Below are 24,311 nucleotides of genomic sequence, written 5' to 3'. Positions count from 1 at the left end.
GCACCAACACAAACAAACACCCGCTCCTTGCAGTGACCTCTTTCACCCCTCCTGCTGCCGGCACAAAGCGCACTTCTTCCCGGGGAGGGCGCGTTTGGGCCCCGCCGTTAATCCCGGTACCTCCGGTACCCCCGGTTCCCGGTACGGCCGAACCGCAGCTGCAGCGGATCCTGGCGCGGGGCAGCGCTGTGCGAGCACCCCCGATGGAGCGCTGTGCGATCCCTGCGCTGAGCATCCCGGGCACTGCCTGAACACGGCAATGCATTCCCAGCTCCGCACCCACCCTGCGCCGCGGGAACGGGGACGCGGACGGGCGCCGCTTCCTCTTTCCCCTTATGACCGTCCCGTGGAAAGCCCCGCCACCCAGCACCCCCAGCGCCTCTTCCCCGAGTCGCTCTGCGAGCCGCACCGCGTCCCCTTTCCCTCCGCAGTCGCTGCTTTTCTTCGGCTTGGTGTCCGCCGTCTGTCTCGGCATCAATCTCCTCTTCCTCACCATCTACCTGATCTGCTTCTGCTGCTGCAAACGGGACCAGGAGCCCGACGCCAAGCGGCCCCGCTCCTGCTGTGTCACCTGGATGGCCGTCACCGCCGGGCTTGTCTGCTGGTGAGGGGTGCTGCCACCGTGTCCCGCGCTGCTGCACATCGCTTCCATGCCCGCGCCACACCAGGACAGCCCCGGGGTCTCATCCCCATCCCTTTACCACCCTCCCACTAATCCCAGCAGTCACTAATCCCAGCCCGTGGCAGATGGCGGGCGGTGCTGTGACCCAGCTGGCAGCCCGGAGCGGCCGCACTTCGTTGTGGCCGCCCTTAATTGAGGATTGTGACCACCATTAATTGTGGCCGCAGCAATTAGGCAAGGGGAAGCAGCGCTTCGCGCTGTCCACCCCTTCTCTTGTTTTCCTCCCCCCTTTGTGCCCCCGGGAGCAGCACGCGGTTCCCTTTCGTCACACAGCAGACAAAGGCTCACTGTCTGCCTGCGCTGCGCAGCAAATGTCCCCGCTGAGCTCCCTGCACCTGTCCCATGATCTCTCCCCAGTCCCAAGGCAGAGCACAGGGACGTGGTGTTCGCAGACTCCAAGGACTTTGAATGCAGTGGGATCTTGGGCTGAGACCAAATTGGAGCCGATGGGTTGCTGTTTGTCATTCTTATTGGTGTGGCCGCGGACACGTGCTGGGGTCGGCTGCATCCCTGCCCGGAGCTGCTTGTCAGCATGGGTGTTTTCCAGCTCATTCCCCTAATCTGCTTTGCCTTGATCTCTCCGGGTCTGGCAGGATCCAGTGCCCAGCCCATGGAGCAGCTCTGGGCTTGGGTATCACCAAATCAGAGCAGGTCCCCATTGCAGTGCTGTCCCCATTCCCAAAGCTAAGCGCTGCCTTGGGGTGAGCATTTCCCCTTTCTCTAACCTGGGTCCTCTGTCTGCCCCCAGCACGGCTGTTGGTATCGGCTTCTATGGGAACAGTGAGACCAACGATGGGGTGTACCAGCTGCTCTACGCCCTGGACAACGCTAACCACACCCTGACTGGCATCGATACACTGGTAGGGCTGTGTATAGGGCCCCCCCAGCCCCCTCTGTGCTGCTCTGCTGCACACTCATAGCTTTTCCTTGCAAAGCTAGCTTCTCCCAGGGCAGAAAGCACTGAAAATCTGCCTGAAATGGGACTAATGTTCCCATTGCAGGAGGGGGGGCTGTGAGGGACCCTCCCCATCTATGCCACGGGGCTGGGCTGAGCCCCCTGGGGCAGCCGGGCTGAGCTGAGCACAGGAGGCTGACGTCAGCCCTGCAGAATGGGGCCTTTGTGCTGTGTTATCCATGCCGAGGCCGTCCCCACTGTGCCTCATCTGCCCTTCCCTGCTGCATCCCTTGATTTGGGGATGCAGATATCTGCCCAAAGGGTAGGGTTATCCCCCCTCCCCACACTAACTCTCATTCATGGAGTGGCCAAGGCTGGAGGGTGCAGCAGGATACCTTGAACCTTTTTCTCAGCCAGGCATGCTCTCACCTTATCTGCACTGCAGGGGAACCCCAAGCCCCTTTCCAGCCATGCTGATCCTCCCTGTGCCTCGTTCCCAGGTGGCAAGCACCACACAGCAGCTGCAGGTGGCCCTGGAGCAGCACCTAGAGCAGCTGACCGAAGTACTGGCAGCACGGGCTGACTACCTGCAGACCCTCAAGTTCCTGCAGCAGCTGGCAGGCAGCATCGTGCTGCAGCTCTCAGGGCTGCCCAGCTGGCATGGTGTCAGTGACGACCTGACTGCTCTGGCTGCCAACGTCGCCTATGTGGAGTACTACCGGTGAGATGGGACAGAATTCTGAGCATTCCTCACCCTGGGGTGCTGGGGAGAATGCGCTGACGGAGGCCTTCTTCTGCACCCAGGTGGCTGTCCTACCTCCTCTTCTTCATCCTTGTTCTCACCGTCTGCCTGCTGGCCTGCCTGGGGCTGGCCAAACGCTCCCGTTGCCTCCTCACCATGTGAGTCCCACCCGGGGCCGCGATGGGGCTGTCCCCATGGTGCCATCCTATCGTGCTCATCCCTCTCCCTGCAGGATGCTGTGCTGTGGGCTCCTGACCCTCATCCTCAGCTGGTGCTCCATGGCTGTGGACACGGCAGCAGCGGTGGTGAGTGGTGGCCGTGGGGTGGCTGTGGGGCTGCTGAGCGTCGTCCCAACCCCACTGTGCTTTGTCTCATCCCCACAGGGCACCAGTGATTTCTGTGTGGCCCCGGATAAGTTCATCATGAACCAGACAGAGAGCGAGATCAGTGCAGGTAGAGAGCCCTAGTGCTCCCTAACACGTGATGGGGGGGGCTCAGGGGAGCCATGCTCCACGCTCTGACTCTCCCTATGCTGCTCTCTGTGGTGCTCACAGTGACGTCTCCGTTTTACTTTGCAGAGGTTGTTCACTATTACCTGTACTGTGAGCAGAGCCTGAGCAGTCCCTTCCAGCAGGTACAGGGGGATGGGATCCTTGGGGTGGGGGGTGGCCACCCAGCTCTGACCCCCCTCCTCCCCCCCTCCCCGCTGCCTCTTGCAGGCTCTCACCGTCTTCCAGCGCTCGCTCACCACCATGCAGATGCAGACTCAGGGCTTGATCCAGTTCGCCCTGCCTCTCTTCCCAATAGCTGAGGTATGGGGTGGAGGGAGTGGGGTTTGGCCCCCTGTTGCCATCTGTTCTCACCCTTCTGTTCTCCACAGAAAGACCTCCTGGGGGTCCAGCAGCTGCTCAACACCTCAGAGACCAGCCTGCATCAGCTCACGGCCCTGCTGGACTGCCGTGGGCTGCACAAGGTGAGGGGGGGGCCAGGACGCAGCCACGCAGCCTCCAGGGTCCCCCAAGCCTCCATCCCTACGGCATCCCATTGCTGCAGGACTACCTGGACGCTCTCATTGGCATCTGCTATGATGGTGTGGAGGGGCTGCTCTACCTGGTGCTCTTCTCCCTGCTGGTGGCCGCTTCCTTTTCCACCATCGTCTGTGCTGCATCGCGTGCCTGGAGGCACCTGGCAGGCAGGTGGGGGCAGCACGGACCCCTCCCTTGCTTTTTGCTCCTGGGGCTGATGATAACACGCACCTCACACCCCTGCAGGGACCAGGACTACGATGACATCGATGAAGAGGACCCCTTCAACCCGCAGGCACGGCGCATTGCTGCCCACCACCCAGTGCGAGGACAGCTCCGCAGCTTCTGCAGCTACAGCAGCAGCCTGGGCAGCCAGAGCAGCCTGCACCCCCCGGCACAGACCATCTCCAATGCCCCAGTCTCAGAGTACATGTGAGCCCACCCAGGGGTTCCCCACACCCAGGGGATGCTGCGCTGGGGGCTTTACCCCACTAAGCATCTTTTTCTCCCTGCAGGAACCAAGCGGTGCTCTTCGGAGGGAACCCGCGCTACGAGAACGTGCCGCTGATCGGCAGGGGCTCCCCCCCTCCCACGGTACGGTGGGCAGGCGAGGCCAAATCCTTCTTGTGACTGTGGGCGGTGGGTGCTGGGACCCCCCATGGGGCTGTGCAGAGGGGCAGGGCCCCCTCCTCTTGTGCCGGATCTGCCTGCAGATCGCTGTTCCCCATCTCGCTAACCCAGTTCCTCACCAGCCCATGAGGGCTGCAGGGAGAGGTCACCAACCACGTGCTTGGAGGAGACCAAAATAGTTCTCTTTCTGTCTGCTTTACTTTTTTTTTACTTTCATCCCAAGAATTTCAAAGGACACTTTGTGCAGTAATCCATGCATGCTCACATCCCTTCCCCCCCCCCTCGCTGTTTATTTAAACCCACCCTGCCTGTTAATGCCTGCTTTATTTTATTTCTTTTTGTTTTATTTTGCATCAATTATTTTGGAGCTAAGTTGCCCGTCAAGAGTAAGTTCAGTTGCTTCATCCTCCCCACTTCTTGTCCCTGGGCTCCTGTCCTCACTTCCACCCTTACAGCTCCCTCCATCCCTTCTTCTCTGGGGCTTCTTTGCTCCTGGGCAGAGCTTGGAGGGCTGGGGAGGGACAGGGCCACATTCAGTTTGCAGCCTGCCCATGCCAGGGAGCTGGAAGTGGTCTCCATCCCCATCCCTTGTCTGTGCAGTTTTTCTCCCTCCTTTTCTAACAGTATCTATCTGTTTCCATGCTTGCATCCCAAGGACTCATTCCTCCCCATCCCAGCTCACCCCTTGCAGGGCTGCCGCTGTGGGGCTGCCGTGGGAACAGGGTGACAGCCATGGCACTGCTGTGATGGTTGAGGTCCCCGTGCTCTCCTCTGCTGGGGAAAGTTTTTGCAATCAGGTGAAAGCGTGGAGGCTTTAATCCGATTGCACGGACCTCACAGCTGGAGGGCTGCTCTTGGGGGGGGAGGGGTGAACACGGATTAATTTGAGCGCTTCTCCCCACCCTGGATGGTTGAATTTAACCAGGATTCAGATCCCTAGGGAAGGACTTTTGTAGTCCGAAATAACGAACTCAGAATAATCTTCCTTAATGCCAAGTCAGGGTGCTCCTCCCTCCAGCAAAGTGCTGTAGAAATTGAATTGTGCTCCATTATCAGAGCTGGAGGTTTTGTCTGGGGACTCTCCCAACTTCCAGCTGGGGCAGAGGCTGGAGAGACCCAGGTTAATGGGGGGATTAATACCAATAGGAAGCAATCTTCCCATCCATCCTCAGGCTTTCTCTTTGCTAGCAGTGATTCTGGGCTGGGAAGGATGTGGGTGTTTGCTGGGGGGGCTCTGGCTGTGCTCACCCCATCTTCTCCCGCAGTACTCCCCAAGCATGCGAGCCACCTACCTGTCTGTCACCGATGAGCACCTCCGGCCCCAGCACACCGAGTTCCCAGCCTAGCAGCTCGTCCTGCAGCTCGAGGGAGGAGAAAAAGCCACTGGCGTCCCCTGATGGAAACCAAAGACACCCAGAGCCCCTTGGTGGGTGAGGGGCTGCAGATGAGCTCCGGCCGCGGGATCCATGCTCCCTGCGCTCTCTTCCCTGGCAGCTTCTGCTCACTCTCACGTCTTCCTGCCTTATGGGATGCTTCTCTGGACTGACTGCGGCTGTCCTGGAAGGCTGGAGGTTGTTCACCTCTCCCTTTCCACCTGCACCTGCTTCAGGTGGTTTTATGCCACGGACGGGGACCATATCTGGGTTCCTTTGACTGGAGCACACCCTGGGACTGGGGCTGTCCCAGAGCGGCTCCCTCATCCCGTAGCAATGCAGTACCAACCACTAGTGACACCACCACCTTCTCTATGCCAAGGGGTGTGGGATAGGGATGTCTTGACCCTGCTGGCTTTCTTTTGCTTTGCGTTTTGTAAGTTACCTGAAGGTGCAGAGATGCGGCTCAGCTTGCCGCCTCTGTTCCAGCTTGGATTTGCTGCGATGCATGTTGGCTTGTTGGCTCTTTTGGGCAGTCCTGCTCCCTGGGGCAGGTTCCCCTGTAACGTGCAGGACAGCTCTGGGGTAGCCACAAATTCCCTGGAGAGCTTTAAGGACTGGAGCTGGCTGTGCCAATAAGGGAACACATCCCTGCCACCCTGCCCGCATTGCCAGAGCTCTGGGCTAAGCCAGGGTGCAGCAAAGGAGTCAGGAGGAGCCAGCGTGAGCTGATTGAGGCCCTTTGTGGCTGTTCATTTTGGTGTGGGCTGCCCTGGGACCTCTGGGCTGCAGTTCTGGTTGTCCCCTCCCTGTTTTGCCAGCTCCCCGTGAGCTAACAGTGCAGTGGCAGAGCAGGGGCTGTCCCTGGGCAGAGCCCCATTGGGGTATTACTTGATAGCAGTGACTCACTGTGTCTTTTAAAGATAACTGTACATATCCCTTTGTCCCCTAACTCCATCTGTCTGTTACACGTGACTAGCATTATTGGCTGTTGGTAACCTGAAAGTTTTTAATAGTTTTTGTTGGTGTTTTTTTTGTTTTGTTTTGTTTTTTGTTTTTTTTTGGCTTTTAACGTTTTGATGTAACGGTACCATAGGAGAGCTGTTCCCCAGCGCATGTGGACTAACCTCATTGGGACTCCCACTGGGAGGAGTGGGGATCCTGCCTCGTTTCTATGTGCCCTCGGGGCAAAGACAATAAACACTTATTGTACTAAAACCCATCTCCTCGCTGCTGTCCCACCTCCCCAGGGGCATGGAGTTGTCCATCCTGGTGGTGTGCAGGGTGCTGTGAGGGGCAACGTGGGGCTGCTGATGGGGTCTGAGTGCTCTGTCACATCTTGGGCTGCTCTCTGCAGAGCCTGAGAGTGGCCTGGGGGACACTGGGTGTGATGTGGGAGATGCTGCTGCTCTTCCCCTGGACCCTGTGGGTGCTGCAGCTATCGTGGATGCCCTGTGATACCCAGCCCCGGTGCTGGTCGCTATGGGTGTGAGGAGGGGCTGCCAGCCACCCGCAGGAGGGTTGTGTTGGGATGGGGACTGGCTGTGGCCTGCAGTCAGGGTACCAGCAGGGGATGCGAGGCTGCGGCTGCTGGGGCTGGACACACACACGCAAGTCCAAGCCTGTCCCTAATTACAAAGCCGGTCCCAGTGTTAGCTGATCCTAATTAGCCACGTTCTGCCCTCCCAACATGGCGGCGAACGGCGGACACGCCAGCCTTGCCCTTCCCAAGATGGCGGCGCCATCACGTGACGCCAGCCCGCTGTTGCCGGGTAACGGCGGACGCGGCCCGGTCTGCCCGCGCTGAGCCAGGCCTCGGCCCGGGCCCACCATGGAGATCGTCCACATCTACACGAGGAAGCGCAGCGAGTTCGGCCGCCACTGCAACTTCTCCGACTGCCCCGCCAAGGTGTGCGTGGACATCCAGCCCGACCCCAGCCTGGCCGACAACTTCGTGCTGCGGAACCCGGTGGACGCCTGCGTGCAGCATGGCAGCGAGATGTCGGAGCACGAGGTGAGCAGGGCTGCGGTGCCGCGCGGAGCCGGGCTGGTGAGCCCTGGGGACGTTCATTAATTCCGGCCTGTGGCTCCCTGCAGGCCAACACGGAGCGGGTGGAGGTGGAGAGCCGTGGTGTGAACCACGTGGAGGGCGGCTGGCCCAGGGACATCAACCCGCAGGAGCAGGAGCAGACCTTGCGCTTCCGCAAGAAAGTGGAGAAAGAGGAGAACTACGTCAACACCATCACACACCTCGGGGCGGTGAGGCCGTGCCCGTCCCTTGTCCCCACACACATCCACTGCCCCAGGCTGGCAGCGTGACCTCACGGTGCTCTGCCCGCAGCTGATGGAGCACTGCGTCAAGCAGAACAATGCCATCAACATCTACGAGGAGTACTTCAAGGAGGAGGAGGTGGACGAGTTGGAAGACGAGGCTCCTTCCGCCAAAACCATCAACGTCATCAGGTCGAACCGCCATCCCCTCCACAAAACCCACAGTCATTCCCATCTCTGTCCACAGTGCTCATCCTGCTCTGCAGCCCTGTGACAGGCTGCTAAAAACTAGAGCAAGCAAGGGGAAAGCCGTGGCTTTAGAACAGTTCGTGGATGGGGAGACCTCCTGCAGCCCCATGCCCTGTAACCCGTCAATTCCTCCCCTCCTCGTCCTGCCTGGGCAGTTCAAACATAAGTGCCAATGCCCATGGGCAGAGGCAGCTCTGAGCATCTTCTAACAGTGATCTAGGCAGGATCCCTTTTTTTTTTATTTTTGTTAATGCCTCAAAGATTATTTTGCACATGTCAGGGGCTGTTAGGTCATTTCTAGAAGTCAGATCCGGTAACATAATTGGATTCTTAGAGATGTATAACTGGAAAGACTTTATTAAATCATCAACTCTTCTTCCCCCACCCAGCCCCCAGGAGAATCATTTCCTGCACTCAATGCTCAAGGGCTGCAGCTTGTTTTAATTGCGATTCCCACCGTTTCCTTTGCAGACAGTCATCCCAGGGTGTGACAAAGCTGTTAACAAACTAACATCTTTTTTTGATGTCCTGCTATCAAAAGGGATCCAAACGTAACAAAGAGGACAGCCGCCCATCTGTCCTGGCACCCTGACAGATGCAAGAAGCTGGCAGTGGCTTATTCCAGCCTGGAGTTCCAGCAGAATGCAGAAGACATGAGCTTTGACTCATACATCTGGGATCTCGGTAAGGGGATGAGAAAACTTGCTTGTCAGTAATGTTGCCACTGCGGAAGCACTTTGTGCGTTCAAAGCATCTCACAGATGTAGTAAAGCACCACAACACTCTAGAGGAGGTGAGCAGGGGTTGGGTTTCTGTTTTGCCCACAGATCAATGCAAAGCAGGGCAGAAATGGGACCTGAAAGCTGGTCAGCAGGTGCTCAAATCCCACTACATGAGTTCATGAGCCAGAGCGCCTGCGACCACAACAGGCAGCTGAGCCACATGTCTCTTATGTGGTTTTTGTGTTTCTATGGTTGATCTGTGCTTGATTAAGAGGCAGCATAAGCCCAGGCTGAGGACTGCTCTCCTGTCAGGCTCCAACCTGCTGCGTTTTGGAGTGAAAAGTACCAAGAAGGGGGTCAGGATAGCACAGGTCTGTCCCCAGGCTGACAGCCAAGGGCAGGTCACCTCCCATCCCTGTGACGTGGTGTGAGAGCCTGCTTTGGAAACAGGACGCTGTGCCTCTGGGCTGCCTTTGCACATCACTCTTTACTCATTCCTTCTTGGCAGAAAATCCCAACAAGCCGGAGCTTGTTCTCAAGCCATCATCCCCTCTTGTGAGCCTGGAGTACAACCCCAAAGACTCTCACATCTTGGTGGGGGGATGCTACAATGGACAGATGGGTAAGGAAAATGAGTTTATGCATGAAGCCACAATAAGGAGGGTCTGGCTTTGTTTAAATTCAACAAGAGCTTGGTTCCAACAGTACCACACCCACATCCACAGACCTGCTCCTCTCAGGGCTGCTCAGAACCTGCACTGTTACCCAGCACGTTGCAGGCACTTGGGGTGCTCAGCCAGAGCATGGCAGGTGCTGCTGGGTCAGAGCACCAAGCAGTACATGTGCTGCACTCCTGCCTCACCCACAGCCACATCTCTTTATGTGGCAAAAGCCTGGAAGAGTTGCCATCACTTAATTCAATGAATTGTTTTTGTGCTGTTGTTTCATGTGCCTGGTAAAGGGCCCCTCTTTGCCAGCTTCGTTTTATGGCTGTTATTTACTTGGCTACGCAAGCCCTTTGATTTAATTGCTCTCATTTTGATGTTTTCCTTGCCATTTGCAGCAGCAATCAGATCTGACAGGGCATGCATCACGGGGCTGTTCCCGCACGCTCCGCAGGTGATGGAGGGGGGATTTCAGCACGTCCTGCACAGCTCCCCAGGCGTGTGGCACCGGCCCAGCAGAGCGTGCGCCATCACATCCAATTGCCTAATTAGAAGCAAGCGAGAGGGAGTGAGTGTGGCTCAGTGCCACCAGGGCCCAGCTGCCCAACCTGAGCCGTGACCCGTCCTCTGCTGCCTGTCAGAGACAGAGAGGGATGGATAGCTGCTGGTGTCCCTGGGACCTGCCTTTGTTAGTCGCTGCCCTTAAGGCACATGGGAGGAGAGCACAGCCAGGGTCAGGTCAGATAGGATGGTTTTGAGCAGCACTGAGCATAAGAACTGCTGTTGGGGGTGTTAAGACCACATCTGGTCCTGCTGCAGCCCTTTCTGCAGAGCAGGAGAGGAGCTGGGGGGATGAATTGCCTCTGGGGATTTCAGTGCAGCTGCCACAGAAATGATTGCTGAAAGAAGTACTGGGGCTATTTAATGTTCCCACCATCTAGCTTCGTGTTTGCAGAAAGCACAAATTGTTCATCCCTTCAGGATGGGCATCTCCATGTACAATCACAGTAGCAGGATCCCAGCCTCAGGGTCCTTCCCTGGTTTCAAGGAGCAGGGCAAGGCAGCTGGAGAATATCTTGACAGCTCCTTTTCTTTCACAGCTTACTGGGACACCAGGAAGGGGGGGCTGCCCGTGGAGGTGTCCACCGTAGAGGCCAGCCACAGAGACCCTGTGTATGGTGCAATCTGGCTGCAGTCCAAAACTGGCACTGAATGCTTCTCAGCCTCCACTGATGGGCAGGTAAACGGCAGGGACGGGGAAAGGGCTGGGTGCTCATACAGTCGCTGCTGGCAGGCACTGGCAGCCCAGCGTGCTTTGACACAAGGCAGCTGCCCAGCTCCAGGGTGCTTGGCTTCCCAGCACTCATGGCTGAGAGCAGCCACTGCCCTGCAGTATCCTTCCCCTGCAGGTCCTGTGGTGGGACATCCGCAAGCTATCCGAGCCCACTGAAGCACTGGTCTTGGACATCACACGCAAGGAGCTGCTGGAGAATGCTCTGGGTGCCAGCACACTGGAATTTGAGCCCACCATGGTGAGCTTCCTGCAAAGAAACGGTGTCCTAAACATGGCAGGTGTGTGAGTTGGGCAAACCTAGAGCACAGCGTTGCAGCATGTTCTCACTCACCTTTATCTGTCAGAAGCTGGTGTGATCCTAAAGTATGGGGCCACGCTGGCAGCTCAGCCTCTGCAGCCCCCGATCACGGTGTGTCCCAGGGCTCCATTCTGCTGCAGCCGGCCCCCCTCATCACGCTGCAAAGCCCTTCACTGAGCAGCTGTCCCCCACACCACGAGGTCCCCAGCCTGCTGACAGCTGCTCTTCTGCTCCCACCCTCAGCCTACCAAGTTCATGGTGGGCACAGAGCAGGGCATCATCATCGCCTGCAACCGCAAGGCCAAGACAGCCCCCGAGAAAATCGCCGGTACCTACAGCGGCCACCATGGGCCTGTCTATGCGCTGGCCAGGAACCCTTTCTTCCCCAAAATCTTCCTGACGGTTGGTGACTGGACTGCTCGGATCTGGTCGGAGGAGACGAAGGAATCATCAATTATGTGGACTAGGTAGGTGTCAGCGTGCATAGGTTTGCCTTGCAAAAACCCTCCTGCTCTGTGGCAGAGCATCTGGCAGTGAGCATGGGGTCTGCGGGCAGGTACCACCTCTCCTACCTGACGGATGGCTGCTGGAGCACCGTGAGGCCGTCTGTCTTCTTCACGACCAAAATGGATGGGACACTGGACATCTGGGACTTCCTTTTCAAACAGAACAACCCATCCCTCAGCCTGAAGGTCAGCTCCCCACAGCTCCTGTTCTCTCGCTCTGGGGGAAATGGGAGCTGCCCTGGTCAGCAGTAACACCAGCCACAAGGCACAGAGTGAGGAGCACCTGGGGACGGGGTCAGGGGATGGAGGGACTCATGTGTCTCTGTGCAGAGCTCTGGATCTGCTCTGTCAAGCAGCAGCCTTCAAGTCCCCAGATTTGCACATAGGCTCCCATTGCTGGCACACACACGGGTTTCTCTCTGCCAGCTCATCCTGCCTGGCTTCCCTAAGGGCAGCAGATAAGGGCTAAGCACTGACATCCATCCATCCTCCCTCCCCAGATCTGTGACGAGCCCCTCTCCAGCCTGCGCTTGCAGGACAACGGCTGCGTGATGGGCTGTGGCTCAAAGCTGGGCACCATCACCCTGCTGGAAATCTCCTCTGGGCTCTGCACCCTGCAGAGGAATGAGAAGAACCTGGCCAACGCGGTATGTGTGCTTCAGGTGGCAAGCAGCCGGATGCCTTGCAGCAAAGCCCTTAGTGCAGCCAGCATGTAGCTGTCCCCATGGGGTCCTCTGCTCCCCTCAGCCCCTCTCTGCCCTAGATGTTCGAGCGGGAGACCAAGCGGGAGAAGATTCTGGAAGCCCGGCACCGGGAGATGCGGCTGAAGGAACGCGCCAGGTCGGAGGGTCAGGGCTTGGAGGCAGAGGAGATGCTGGAGGAGGGTCCCCAAGACGCACTCGACCGTGCCCAGAAGGAGTTCTTCGAGGTCATTGAAGCAGAGCTGCAGAGGAGGGCACGGGCAGAGGCCCAGCAGCCAGGCAGAAGCAAGGTACTGGGACAGCAGCTGTGGGAGCATCCCCAGCCCTGCATGGCAGTGGTGGGGATCAATGGAGTTCTGCAGGGGACACTAATCAACCTCTGCCTTTCAGGCTAAAGAACACACAGAGGAGGAGGTGGTGGCTCAGGGGGAGGAAGGCGAGCTGCCCAAGTACGAGGAAGAGGAGGAGGAAAAGGACGCTGCCAAGGTCAACTCGAACCATCCTCATGTTGCTTTCCCCCTCCCTGCTGGGGTGGTTGCTTGGGGGTTGGTGCAGGGATGAGCCCCCTAGCTGGGTTCCTGGGGTCTCTGCCTCCGTGGGGCAGCCCCAGACACTGTGTCTGCTCTCTCCACAGGAGCCGTAGCAGACAGGACCGGTAGATCGCACAGAAACTGTGAAGCCATTCACAGATGCTCCCTGGCCCTTTGCCCTCCTGATTTTTCTGTAGTGTGAATAAACAGGAGCTTCCCACACCACGCTTCCTGTTTTGTCACAGCGGGGTTGAGCAGAGAGGGGGAAGGTCACGTCCTTTCTCCCTTCCATCTCCCTCCTGGGACCAGGCCACGGTGCAAAGCCAATCACCAACCATGGTGCAACAGCAGCTGGTGCCCTATGGTACATCTTGGGATCCTGGTGTGGGCAAAGCCCCCCTCGCCCAGCCCATTACTTCCCCCCATCCTTGCCTGCAGAGCCAGGGCTGGGGTTATCAGCTCTGGGTAAACACAGCCCTGCTGTTATCACAGTGCAGCCCAACTGCCGGCTTATCCACCGCTCAATTATTAATGAGCTGCCTGTTGTGTTCACCCCACAGCACAGCTGTGACGGGGGGATGGGGCTGCTGGGGGGACTGCATCTGTGCAGTGGGGCTGGGGGGTGAGCCTGGAAGCAGGACCCCTCCCCAGCCCCACTACAAAGCCAACGAGTGTCACCTGCTATCCAGGATGCCTGCTGCCATGGGGCGGGGGCACAAGGTTTGTTGCCCCCCAGTTCCAAGCAGAACACTGCTGCTGATCCAGCACAGCCAGCTTTGGGGTCAGCAGAGCCCCTGCAAACCAGTGGCTGTTTGCTGACTGTGAATGGGAGGATGCAGCGAGGCACCACCCAGTCAGTGCAACCCAAGCTCACGTGCAGCCGTCAGGTGTGGCTCCTACCCCAAAGCACAGAGGAAGCCCAGCACCAGCCTTGCGATTTGGCCAAGCACCTCATTAAGTGCCAGCACTAATTATATCAATAGCGTGACAGTGTTTCCAGGAGCCTGAGCAGGACACAGCTCTGTGCTTCCCCCACCCTGTGCCACCTGTCCCCAAGGCAGCAAGGGGCCGGTGCCAGCGGGAGGGCTCACTGCCCAGCTGCCCCTTTATGGCCAATCCCAGCAGTGTTCGCTTTCTTCCCAGGAAAATGAGCCTCTAATTGCAGCATGGGGGGGTCCCGGGGGCTGCATCAGCTGCCGGCTGTGCCAGCCCAGTGCCAGACTGCATCCAGCGATGGCCAGCATGCAGGTCCCTGTTCTGCTGTCCCTTCATCCTTGTCCTCTCTGCCCCATACTCACCAGCCATGTCTTGCAGGTGGCTCTTCGCATCCGACCCATGAGTGTGGCTGAACTGCAGAGGGGTGCCAGGCCCATTGCCCACCGCCTGGATGAGCAGGTACAGCTGTGGGATGGGGACCCAAGGCAGGGGACAGGGGGATCAGGTACACTGGACAAGGTGGGATCCTCAGTGTACTCTGGACATGCCTGGGTGCGCCTGATGCTGCATGTGATGCACACACGTGTGATGTGTGCACAAAACAGGATGGGGTGCACCTGCAGCCTTACATTCCCTGCAGAGATCCTACAACAACAAAACAGCAGGATGGGAGTCCGCAAGGACACTGGGTCAGGAGAAGCCCTTCCTGCAGGGCTGTGGGACCCCAGTGCCGCCTTTCCCCATCCCCAACTCAGGTTACAGGGGAGGCCTGGAGGCTGTGTGAGGAGGGAGAGTTGGGCAGCCATGAGATTGGCTTTGCCACAGAAGTCGAAATCTGCATTGCGGGGATGCTGGCAGTTGCAATGGGGTCAGCACTGGGCCCCCTCTCTCCTGACATCACCCACAAGCAGGGGTCTGGGGTTGGTGCAGGGGTACAAACAGCATCCCTATGGTGTGATTGCATTGCAAACCAGCTGGAGGTGTGCAGCTGCGGGCACCTTGCTGGGCTGTACTCACAGAGGTGCTTTTGTGCTAGCGGGCAGTGGAGCAGCCGGCTGGACAGGTCCCCTTGGCACTGCACACAAAGCAGCTTTGAGCCCCAGCCGCTGCCTGGGGACAATGGGACAATAGAGGAACATAAAGGGCCCTGGCCTGGAGGAAATGTTGGCAAAGGGGAGGCTGGAGGTGACCCCAGGAGCATGGGGGTGACAGGTGCCCTAGGCAGCCCCATTTGTGTCCGCCAACAGGTTGTGGTGCTGCGAGACCCCATGCAGAACTCTGATAATGTCTTGCATGCCAGCCGCTCCCGGGAGAAATCCTACGTCTTTGATGCAGCGTTTGACTCCACATCTACCCAGGTGGGTCCATGGGATGGGCCGGGTGTGGGGATGTGGAGCTAGGAGCACGGTGTGGGACAGCCAAGTGGCATGGGGGCACTGGGATGTGCCCTGGTTCATTCACCCTCCCACAGGAGACCGTGTACCGTGCCACCACCCGAGGCCTCATCGCGAGCGTCATCTCCGGCTGCAATGCCACCATCTTTGCCTATGGCCCCACTGGTGAGGGGCTCAGGGATGGGCCCCATATGGCAGGGGCTGCAGAGAGAGTCCCGGCCTCAGATGAGCCATCCCCTCTCCCCCAGGCTGCGGGAAGACCTACACCATGCTTGGCACCGACAGCGAGCCTGGCATCTGTGCCCGCGCCCTGGGTGACCTCTTCCATGCCATCAAGGAGTGCAGCAGTGATGCAGAGCATGAGGTCTCCATGTCCTACCTAGAGGTGCATGGGATGTTCCATCTCTGGGGCAGGCAGGGAGCAGCAAGTGGCACACAGCCAGGGTGTCGCTGTGCTGCAGTGCTGTGTCCCCCTATGGGTGCCCATGCCATGTGGGGTGTTCCCAGCTCCCCCCTTTGCACCCAGATCTACAATGAGGTGATTTGGGACCTGCTGAGCCCCTCACCACACTCCCTGCAGCTGCGGGAGGATTCCCGTGGCACTGTCCGAGTGGTCGGCATCACCGAGCTGTCAGCCAGCAGCACTGAGGAGGTGGGACAGGTGATGTCTGGGGGGCAGCGGGGAGCAGCGAGCCCCTTACCCAGCACAGCCCGTCCTCTCCAGGTCCTACAGCTGCTGCTGAGGGGGAATCAGCAGCGGACACAGGAGCCCACAGCTGCCAACCGCACGTCGTCACGCTCCCACGCCGTGCTGCAGGTCACTGTGCGGGGACGGGGACTGCGCCGCGGGCGGCTCCAACTGATCGACCTGGCAGGCTCCGAGCGGGCGGCTTGGGTATGGCATGCACCCCTGGGAAACCCCTGGCCCCTTTTTATTGCTACCACATTTTTTGCCTTCACTTCACTGCCCAGACACAGAACTGTGGGCAGAGGATGAAGGAGGGAGCGCACATCAACAGGTCACTGCTGGCCCTGGGCAACTGCATCAAGGCGCTGAGCAAGCCGGCGGGCAGCGCGCACGTCAACTACCGTGACAGCAAGCTGACCCGCCTGCTGAAGGTGTGATGGTGTCGGGGGGCACGGGCTGCCCCCTCCACCCCACTCAGCTGTGTGCTTTGCTGCCCAGGACTCACTCGGGGATAACAGCCACACGGTGATGATCGCCCACATCAGCCCTGCCAGCACTGCCTTTGAGGAGTCCCGCAGCACGCTCACCTACGCCCAGCGCGCCAAAAGCATCCATCCCACGGTGGGACCGGGAGGGTGGACACCATCCCACCTCCTGCCAGCATCCTCCTGTCCCCTCCCTGAGCAGCCCTGGTCCCCAGCAGGGAGGGCATAAGAGCCTGTCCCTGCTGCGCAGTCACACGGTGCTCAGGGACCCGAGCTGGGGATGTGCTGTGCTGAGGCAGTGAGATGCTCACACTATGCCCATTTCAGGTGAAGCACAACCTGCTCAGCAACTCACCCCGTGGCAGAATTGTGGCCAACCTGCGTGAGGACATCCAGCACCTCAAGCACCAGCTGTACACCGCACCAGGGCCAGGCAAGCACCGTGCCATCCGCTACACCCAGGGTATGCCTGGCCCCACTGTGCTGCCCCAGAGTTGCAGGGCTTGGTGCTGACACCCATATTCCCAGCCCAGGTCCAGCTGCGGGACAAGCTGCTCAATGCTTGCCGTGAGCAGGCAGCCCTGTGCCAGCACTTGGTTCAGCTGGAGGGCACAGCACTGCACACCCGGCTGGCAGCTGCCCGGCACCTCCGCATAATCACTCGGTATGTGGGTGCAGGTGGGGTCCCCAGAGAACTGGGCTGTGTCACTGAGACCCCAAAATTCCTCCTGCAGCTGGAAGAGGAGAACATGGCGCTGGGGCAAGGAGGGGCAAGGGAAGCCAGGGGGGCCCAGGGAGAGCAGGAGGAAAACGGACACGGATGTGCCAGAACCACCCAACGTGATCACAGCACGGGAGAGCTTCATGGCACTGGTGGAGAAGCAGGGCAGACTCCAGGAGCAGAAGGTGCGGGAGCCCCAAATGCAGCATCCACAGCTTAACCCCACATCTGCAGGGAGCTGAGCTTGAGGAGTCCCTGCCTAGCAGCACCACTCACCCCAGAGCACTGGGATGCGTGCAGAGGGCAAAGGGCCAGGCAGATTGGTGGCCCTCTAGCAGGGATGCTGACCCCTGGGAAGGGGGATGACCCGGGGGTGCGTCCACAGGCAGAGCTGGAGCGGCGCTTCCAACAGAGCCAGCAGCACACCCGGCGGCTGGAGGAGGCCGTGCAGCGCAGGAGCAGCTCTGTGCAGCATCAGGAGGTGCTGGCCCTGCTGTGCCGCCTGCACCAGCTGCAGCTGCACAACGCAGAGCTGCGCTCCCACTCCCTGCTCCAGGGTGGCTCCCGGCACTTCCCAGCCGCTGCCGTGCAACCCTTCAGCCAGCACCGGGCGCCCCGCGCCGCAGAGGTGAGCACAGCACGCCCACAGTACCGGGGGCAGGCGAGCGGCTGTGCTGCGCTGACGGTGCCGCTGCGCCGCGGAGGAGACATTGAGCAGCGCCAAAAGCATCGTGGCCGTGGCCACTCCGTGTCAGTCCCGTGTGCCAAATGCCCCCGAACCGAGGCGTGTTGCCAGCAGGGACAGCCTGGAGGGAACAGCCACCCTCCTGGGGGCCATCCAGCCCGGCCCCTCCCCAGGCGCCTGACTGTGAGTGTGCAAAAAGCTGGAGGAGAGGGAAGAGCCTCTGGATGCCAAAAGGAGAAAGAGGCAGCTGCAGCCCTTCGAGGTCGCCAAGCACGGGGTAGGTGGCAGCAGCACCCCACCCTGATGAGAGCATCAGGAGACTCATTTCTGTCCATCTCCCCAGCTCCAGGCAGGGTCAGCACCCAGCGCTCAGCTGCATCGTGGCGATTGGCCCAAGGACCTCCAGCAAGGACAGGTGGAACCCCCAGTGCTGAGCCGAGCTCCCTGCTGAAGCACAGCCATCCTCGTGCCAAGCAGTGGGCTGAGCACCCGTCCTGCCCACCTCGACGCCCTACGTAGCCCGCAGTGCCAGCCCTGCTGGGGCCGGCTGACCAAAACTCCCCGTGGGACACACACAGCTGTGCTGGGCAGTGACTGTGCGGCTGCTCAGCACCTCCGTGGCTCAGCAGAGCGGCACAGGAGCTGAGGTTTATCCTTTTGGAGCATTAAAAGGAAGTGCATGAAGACTAGGAGTGGTGTGACAGCTGATGCGGCCCTGCGCCCATCCATCCCAAGGCACAGGGGATACCCAAAGATGCCCCACGCTCCCTGCACTCATTTTCTGCTTTTATTAGGAAGGAGGTGAAAGACACCCAGGCAGGAACAAGGCGCCGTGCTCCACAAGTGTCCTCTGCTGGGGGAGGCAGCTGGACCCCCATCCCACCACACCCCAAGCTCCAGCCACGTCGGTGCAGAGGTGGCACTGCAGGGGCCGTCCCTGTGTCCCCATGCCACGTGGTTGCACATTCGCTGTGCTCCCCGCAGGCACCCAGGGATGGCAGTGGGGACAGCAGGAAGAGGCAAGCAGCGGAGGGGCCCCATCTACCTACAGAGAGGGGACAAAGAGGCAGAGCCCCGTGCCCACAGCTCCACTACTTCTTCACCTTGATGAGGGAGTGGTAGACAGGCTTGATGATGATGTGCAGGTGCAGGGCGTTGTCGATGAGGTACTCGGAGGTGCGCTTCTGCAGGTCGGCGTGGGCAAGGAAGTCAGCCGTCTCATCCGAGCTCTGGTGGAAGCTGTAGGCATGCTTAACAAAGATGCGGCCCTGCTGCCGCACACCCACCAGCACCGTCTTCTGGAAGCTGACACCAGCAAAGTCGGGGCTGCTGGTGGCCGGGGTGACAACGAGGCGCGGGCGGCCGTCCTCGATGCGCACCGGTTGGATGGCGCTGGACACCGAGTCTGAGTAGACGGGGCGCAGGCTGACGGGCAGCCAGCGTGGAGAGAAGAGCACGTTCCAGGTCACCCGCTTGCCGGAGTCGTGGCTGCTGGGCCCAAGCTGGGTCTGGAAGCTGGTGCTGCGGTCATCCCGTGCCGGGTTGTTGATGACCCACTGGGAGCCCCAGCTGGGTGCGAGGTAGTTGCGGGGCAGAAACATGCTGCAGTTGACGTCGAAGTACTTGGCAAAGTGCAGAGGGGACGCGGCGTGGAACTGGAAGGCCTGGAAGAGCAGGTCCTGCACCGCGCTGTAGTGCCGCACCAGCACCACTGACTGCGTCTGCAGCCGGAACAGCTGGCTGGGTGCGATCATGGGGTAACGGATGGCACGCAGCACCCGCTCAGCCACAGCGTCCTCGGGCTGCCGCCGGGCCAGCCAGGCCTCCACAGCGGTGTAGAGCTCCAGCTCGCTGTGCAGCACCAGGTCGGAGCGCTCCAGCAGCAGCAGCAGCAGCTCCACGCTGACCGAAGCCCACTCGGCGCTGCCGAGCACGGACGACAGGTTCCAGGCCAGGAACTGCAGGCAGCTCTCCTGCAGCGCCGTGTCCCCGATGCGTGCAGCGTAGTGGTACCAGCCCACCACGTGGCCCTGGCTCGACTCGCTGGCCAGGTGGCTCCTCATGTAGTCGGCCACGCCACGCTGCAGCCCCAAACCCGGTACTTGCTGGCCAGCTGGTGCAGGGGAATGGCTTGGTGCAGTAGGAGGGACACCCCTCCACAGTACAGGTACCTGGAGTGGAGCGTGGGGTGGTGACACTGCTGTTCTCTGTTTCTATTCCCAACCCACTGGTCCCTGAGAGAGCATCGTCCTTCTTTGGCTGCATCCTTCCCATCCCATAGGGCCCCTGAGAGGACATCCTTCCTTGGCTACATCCCTCCCAGCATCCCCATCCTGGGACACCCTACCCAGTTGGCTCCATCCCTCTTGATGTCTCCTTCCCACTGGGTCCTTGTGGAACTGAAGGGAGCATCCCTCTGGGCATCCCTTTCCCCTGGAGTTCCCACTGTCCCCATAGGAACACCTCCCTCCTTGTCGGCATCCCTCCCATGGGCATCCCCATCCCTTGGGCTCCCCACGCACCTGATGAACTTCTCAAAGAGCGCAGCAGTTTCAGGCGGCTCATGCAGGGTGACAACACTCTGATTGCGCAGGAGCCCCTCGAAGACCTCACTCTGGAGGCTGAGCAGCAGCTGGTGGGTGTGGAAGACCTTGGCCTCATCAGAGGCGGCCGTGCGCACCCGCAGCACCGAGTCGCTGCTGTTGCCATTCTGCAGCAGCTCCTGCAGCCTCTGCAGCAGCGTCAGTGAGTGGTTGATGGTGGCCGCAGTGGCATCGCCGCCAAGGTCAGCTTTCTGGGCTGTGGGGAGGTGTTGCTGTCCCACTGCTGTGCCCCAGCACCAGGCACAAGAGGGCAGGATGTGTGGCTAACAGGGTGCTGGAGAAGCTTTGCTTTGTGTGCATCCTCCCTCTGCTCCCCACAGTGCCAAAGGGTTGGCTGCTGCCAAGGGTATGTGGGGAGGACAAGGGGACATAGGGACAGCTGTGTCTTTGGGAGCCAACAAGCTGCCTTTCTGCAGCAGAAGGGCTGAGACCACCATGTACCAAGCTGGGACGTGCTGGGAAATGGCCCTGTGCCAGGCACGCTGGCACACAGCCCGGGCTGCCAGTCCTCTCCTGTCCCTATGGTCAGAGAGTGCCCTGAGAACTCCTCCAAACCCCAGCCCTCCCAAGTGGGCCGACATGGGGGGGCATATGAGGTAGGTTTTGGGAATCCCTGCAGGTTGAGGTACCAGTGGCCCCAGTACTGCAGTAGTGGATGCTGCTAGGATGGCACCACACCGTGCCTGCTCCCAGCGTGATCCCTGCCTCCTCCTGGTGCCATGAACCCACACCTCCCATCCACAGGGAGAGTGTTGCAGGGAGCTCTGTTCCTGTGGGTACAGGGAGCCTTCCTCCTGCTCCTCGCCCTCCCACATGCTTGGCACACCTCCCACTTCCTCCCCAGCTCATCTTGATGAATTTGGCTCCATCTCTCCAATCTGCTTCTGGCCGTCTGGCAATCCCGCAGATTACCCATCCCAGTGCCGGCTTAAGCCCAGCTGAGCAGGGATCAGGAGGCAATCGCAGTCCCTTGCCCCGCAATGCCCGCAGTGCCGAGCCCTGCGCTGGGCAGCCGGACCTCCCCGAGGGGCACAGCACACCCAGGAGCCACATCCATCCCCCCCCACGGCACAATGTCTGCCGGAGAGCCGCATTCAGCCCTAAATCACCGCCACAGCACAAACAGTTGGGGGACCCAGGGACCCCTCCGTGCCTCCCCCCACCACCGCCGCCCTTACCAGCTTGCACGGTGAGGAGGAGGAGGAGGAAAGCGGTGGCAGCGCAGCCCCAGCGGCGGGCAGCTGGGGGCCGGGTGCCCGTCAGCCTCGCCATCGTTTCGCATCTGCCGGGGCGCGCGGTGCCCGACGGGCGCTTATGTAGGCCACGAGCCCCCCCAGCCCGCACCGCCACATCGATTGGTGGAAACTGGGACCCGCCGTTACCAAGGGAACGGCTTCCAGCCCCGATCCATCCCATCCCACCCCGGCCCCCAGCCCCACGTCCCAGGGCGTCGTGCTCCAGCGAGCCCCGGGCACAATGTGGGGTCGCTGCCGCTCGCTGCCGTCGGACCGCGCCGGCCCCGTGCGCAGCCACGGCTCTTTGTGCTGCGGGGACGCACTGGGGCTTTTGCATTCAGGGCACAGTGCGTGCAGCCTCCCGGCTCCCCCACCTCATGGGTATTCATGGCGGCGGCAGCCCTCGCCCTCCCATCACCATGGCATCGGGCTGCCGGCAGGAACTGCCTGCCCTTTTCCCAGCCTTTGCAGCCAAGACACTGCGTGCGCTGCACGAGTGCTCGGTGCCGGCCCTCACTGGCCCCTCGCCCACCCCGACGGCTCGTGCAGGGCTTTGCAGTGGCACAGGGCACCAGAAATGAGATGAAGATAGGGATAGAGGTGGGATGGTGAGGATAGAATGAGATAGGAATGGGATTTCAGTCTGTCTGTTAGGCAGCTGGGCCACCCCTCCAGGAGACAACATCGAACAATGCTGTGACCTTCAGTGTGTGGCAGTGGCGTGCCCTGCTCGGGCTGGAGCCACACAGGGGAATATTAGCCAGTTCCCTGTTATCGAGTAGCTGTCTGAGCTGATGGGATTAGCGCTGGCATCAGAGTTATTGCAGCTTTGGTGTTAAGCTGCTAAGTGAAGCACAAATTCAACGAGGCTGCCGAGCATTTCACGCTCGCTCCCAGCCCCACTGCTGGCAGCGTGGCACCCGGCGGCTCGGTGCAAGAAAGATCTGTGAGAACAGGGAGTGCATGGGCACAAAGGCCAGGAGTGCGTGCAGCAGGGCAGGATGGCTGTGGCGTTGGCCGGGACTCTCCGCAGGATAGGGAGGCTGTGGCCAAGCAGGGGGTGCTCAGCCCATCTGCCCCTTTTGCGTCAGAGTGCCCGGCCCCGGCACGGTGCCACCACAGCCGGGGGTGTTCTCATGCCGGGGAGGGCACTTGAGGACAGGGGCCAAATCCAGAGTGTCTGGAGGAGGATGGGGATGGGGGATAAGGAGCTCCATCCTTGAGCACAGCCTGGTGCCGGGGGGTGAAAGAGGAGCGTGGGATTAAATGGGGTCTCCAGATGTTGAGTGTGGGCAGATGTGGCTGCAGCTCAAGGGTAGGCTGCCCGTCTGGCTCTGCTCCACTGAGGTGGGATGGAAGATGAGCTGCCCATCAGCTGCGTGCTGCGCTCCCAGCCCTCCCCAGACCCTCGTGGGGGGCAGCAGGGACAGAAGGGGACGGGATACAGAGCACCTGGCCCCTTGGATGTGCCCAGCCAGCAGCTCTGCAGCCTAGCAAGGTGGGTGACCCAAGGCACAGCACAAACAGAGCAAACAGTACAAGTGCACTTTCCTGCTGCAATGGGGAGCAAGAGCCATGTGGGCCGAGGGGCCCTCACAGCGGCACAGCCTGTTAATGGCTCACCACATCTGCTGCTGCCTCATTTAACCACCTGCCTGCAAAACAACAGCTTGCCGGGAGCGTGTGCCTGGCAGCACTGTGCCAGCATGGCTCCGTCCTGCAGGGCCCCCACTGTGCCTGGCCAGGGGCTGTCACCCTTCAGTTGGACACAGGGCAGGGCAGCACAGGCTGTGTTCAGCCTCTAAACCTCATGGGATGGAGAAGCTGCTGCACTGGCTCTGTGAACTGCAGACCTGTGCCAGGCAGCTCCTGCAAGCAGGGGACATCAGTGTCCCCACCGGCAGCTCCTACATCCCTGTGCTGCTGGGGAAACTGAGGCACAAGCAGACATTCCCTGCAGCATGGCCTCCAGGAGGGAGGGGACTGGAGTAGTACACACATGGGCACAGATACACACGTGTGAATACACACACATGCACGTACACACTCAGATAACACCAGACCTGGCTCAGATGAGGTTGTGTCCATCTGTCCTGGAGGCAAGGAAGGAGCCTGTGCTGCGGGAGGGACAGCAAAGTGTCAGCCCCTGTGTTCCCCTGAGCCTCTAGGTGAGCAAAACTCTGTGCACCTGCATGGTGACATGGGAGCAAGCTGCACCCAGAGCACCGTCCCTGTCATGCTGGGGTGGGGATGAGCTCTGTCCCCGAAGCTCAGCCTCCCCAGGGGCCCCCATCCGCGGCTCGGGGGCAGCAGCGAAGCTCGGAGCCATCCCATCTCGCGGCTCTGCCCACGCCGCTCTCCCTCCGCCCCGCGTCTCCACGCACCCCAGGGGCTGTGCCATGCTGCGGCTATCAGCGGGAACAGACACGCACTGAAGGTGGCACCGCACGCCCAGAAGGTGGCACGAAAGCCACCAAGGTGAGAGCCCACCGGGCACAGGAGTGGGACCTCGGGTAGAGGAGGGGGGCGAAGGACCCGGACCGGACCCCTCCTAGCAGGCACAGCCCCTTTCTGCAGAGTAAAGGGCTCAGGGCTAGGGAAGGGTTAATATGATCCTGCAGCAGCCGATCGATGCCCGTTTCCCGGGGGGCACAAAGAGACTGGGTTCGCTGATTAGCCAGATCTAATTTTCAGTTAATTAGCATCACTCTTCTCTCCCACACAGCCCCGGGGGTTGGGGTCTGCTCGGGTCCATGCTGGGAAAAAGGGCCAAAGCCCCCAAGGTTCTCAGGGAGGGAAGTATGGGGACCCCCCTATTGTCCCCCCTCCCGGCCCAACCCCAGGCATTGCGGGGAGCTGGGGGCAGGCGCTGAGCGGGAGCTCGGGTGGAGCTTGGCGCGGGGGTCGCGATGCTCCGTTGGTCCCGGAGCCGTCGGGGCTTGGCCGAGCTCGGCAGTTGGGGGGCGCTGAGGGCCTGGACC

The 24,311-nt window shown here is 60.4% G+C and overlaps 4 protein-coding genes across 5 annotated transcripts; 3 read left to right on the top strand and 1 right to left on the bottom strand.

Moving 5' to 3' along the window:
* Positions 1–85: 85 nt before the first annotated feature.
* Positions 86–6,565, top strand: TTYH2 (tweety family member 2). The gene is made up of 13 exons (XM_010721491.3): positions 86–604; positions 1,431–1,542; positions 2,078–2,298; positions 2,382–2,477; positions 2,552–2,624; positions 2,703–2,772; positions 2,898–2,953; positions 3,039–3,131; positions 3,200–3,292; positions 3,373–3,515; positions 3,591–3,776; positions 3,860–3,938; positions 5,240–6,565. Exons 1-13 carry the CDS (start codon positions 336–338, stop codon positions 5,318–5,320), a joined length of 1,572 nt encoding a protein of 523 aa, XP_010719793.1. The 5' UTR covers positions 86–335; the 3' UTR covers positions 5,321–6,565.
* A 542-nt stretch (positions 6,566–7,107) lies between these two features.
* On the top strand, positions 7,108–12,805 carry DNAI2 (dynein axonemal intermediate chain 2). The gene is made up of 13 exons (XM_010721489.2): positions 7,108–7,361; positions 7,445–7,606; positions 7,689–7,810; positions 8,409–8,551; positions 9,098–9,211; positions 10,355–10,494; positions 10,664–10,786; positions 11,090–11,313; positions 11,403–11,538; positions 11,853–11,999; positions 12,116–12,343; positions 12,444–12,539; positions 12,688–12,805. Exons 1-13 carry the CDS (start codon positions 7,179–7,181, stop codon positions 12,694–12,696), a joined length of 1,827 nt encoding a protein of 608 aa, XP_010719791.1. The 5' UTR covers positions 7,108–7,178; the 3' UTR covers positions 12,697–12,805.
* Positions 12,806–13,221: 416 nt separating this feature from the next.
* On the top strand, positions 13,222–18,209 carry KIF19 (kinesin family member 19). Of its 2 annotated transcripts, XM_031556342.1 has the most exons (13): positions 13,222–13,978; positions 14,767–14,877; positions 14,991–15,078; positions 15,162–15,298; positions 15,440–15,565; positions 15,638–15,808; positions 15,886–16,032; positions 16,100–16,222; positions 16,414–16,549; positions 16,615–16,750; positions 16,821–16,992; positions 17,193–17,769; positions 17,836–18,208. In XM_031556342.1, exons 1-13 carry the CDS (start codon positions 13,817–13,819, stop codon positions 18,009–18,011), a joined length of 2,262 nt encoding a protein of 753 aa, XP_031412202.1. In that variant the 5' UTR covers positions 13,222–13,816; the 3' UTR covers positions 18,012–18,208. The 2 variants fall into 2 exon arrangements, with proteins under 2 accessions (XP_031412202.1, XP_031412201.1); XM_031556341.1 differs by having other exon boundaries at positions 17,193–18,209.
* A 57-nt stretch (positions 18,210–18,266) lies between these two features.
* On the bottom strand, positions 18,267–24,300 carry BTBD17 (BTB domain containing 17). Its single transcript, XM_010721486.3, is given in 4 exon segments — positions 18,267–19,584; positions 19,587–19,663; positions 20,015–20,291; positions 21,274–24,300. Coding segments are annotated over 4 exon segments (1,749 nt in total). The 5' UTR covers positions 21,668–24,300; the 3' UTR covers positions 18,267–18,583.
* Positions 24,301–24,311: the final 11 nt, after the last annotated feature.

This window comes from Meleagris gallopavo, chromosome 20 (genome assembly GCF_000146605.3).
Source record: "Meleagris gallopavo isolate NT-WF06-2002-E0010 breed Aviagen turkey brand Nicholas breeding stock chromosome 20, Turkey_5.1, whole genome shotgun sequence".
NCBI lineage: Eukaryota > Metazoa > Chordata > Aves > Galliformes > Phasianidae > Meleagris > Meleagris gallopavo.
The sequence above is the reverse complement of the archived record's forward strand: the minus strand, read 5'-3'. Positions and strand labels throughout refer to the sequence as shown.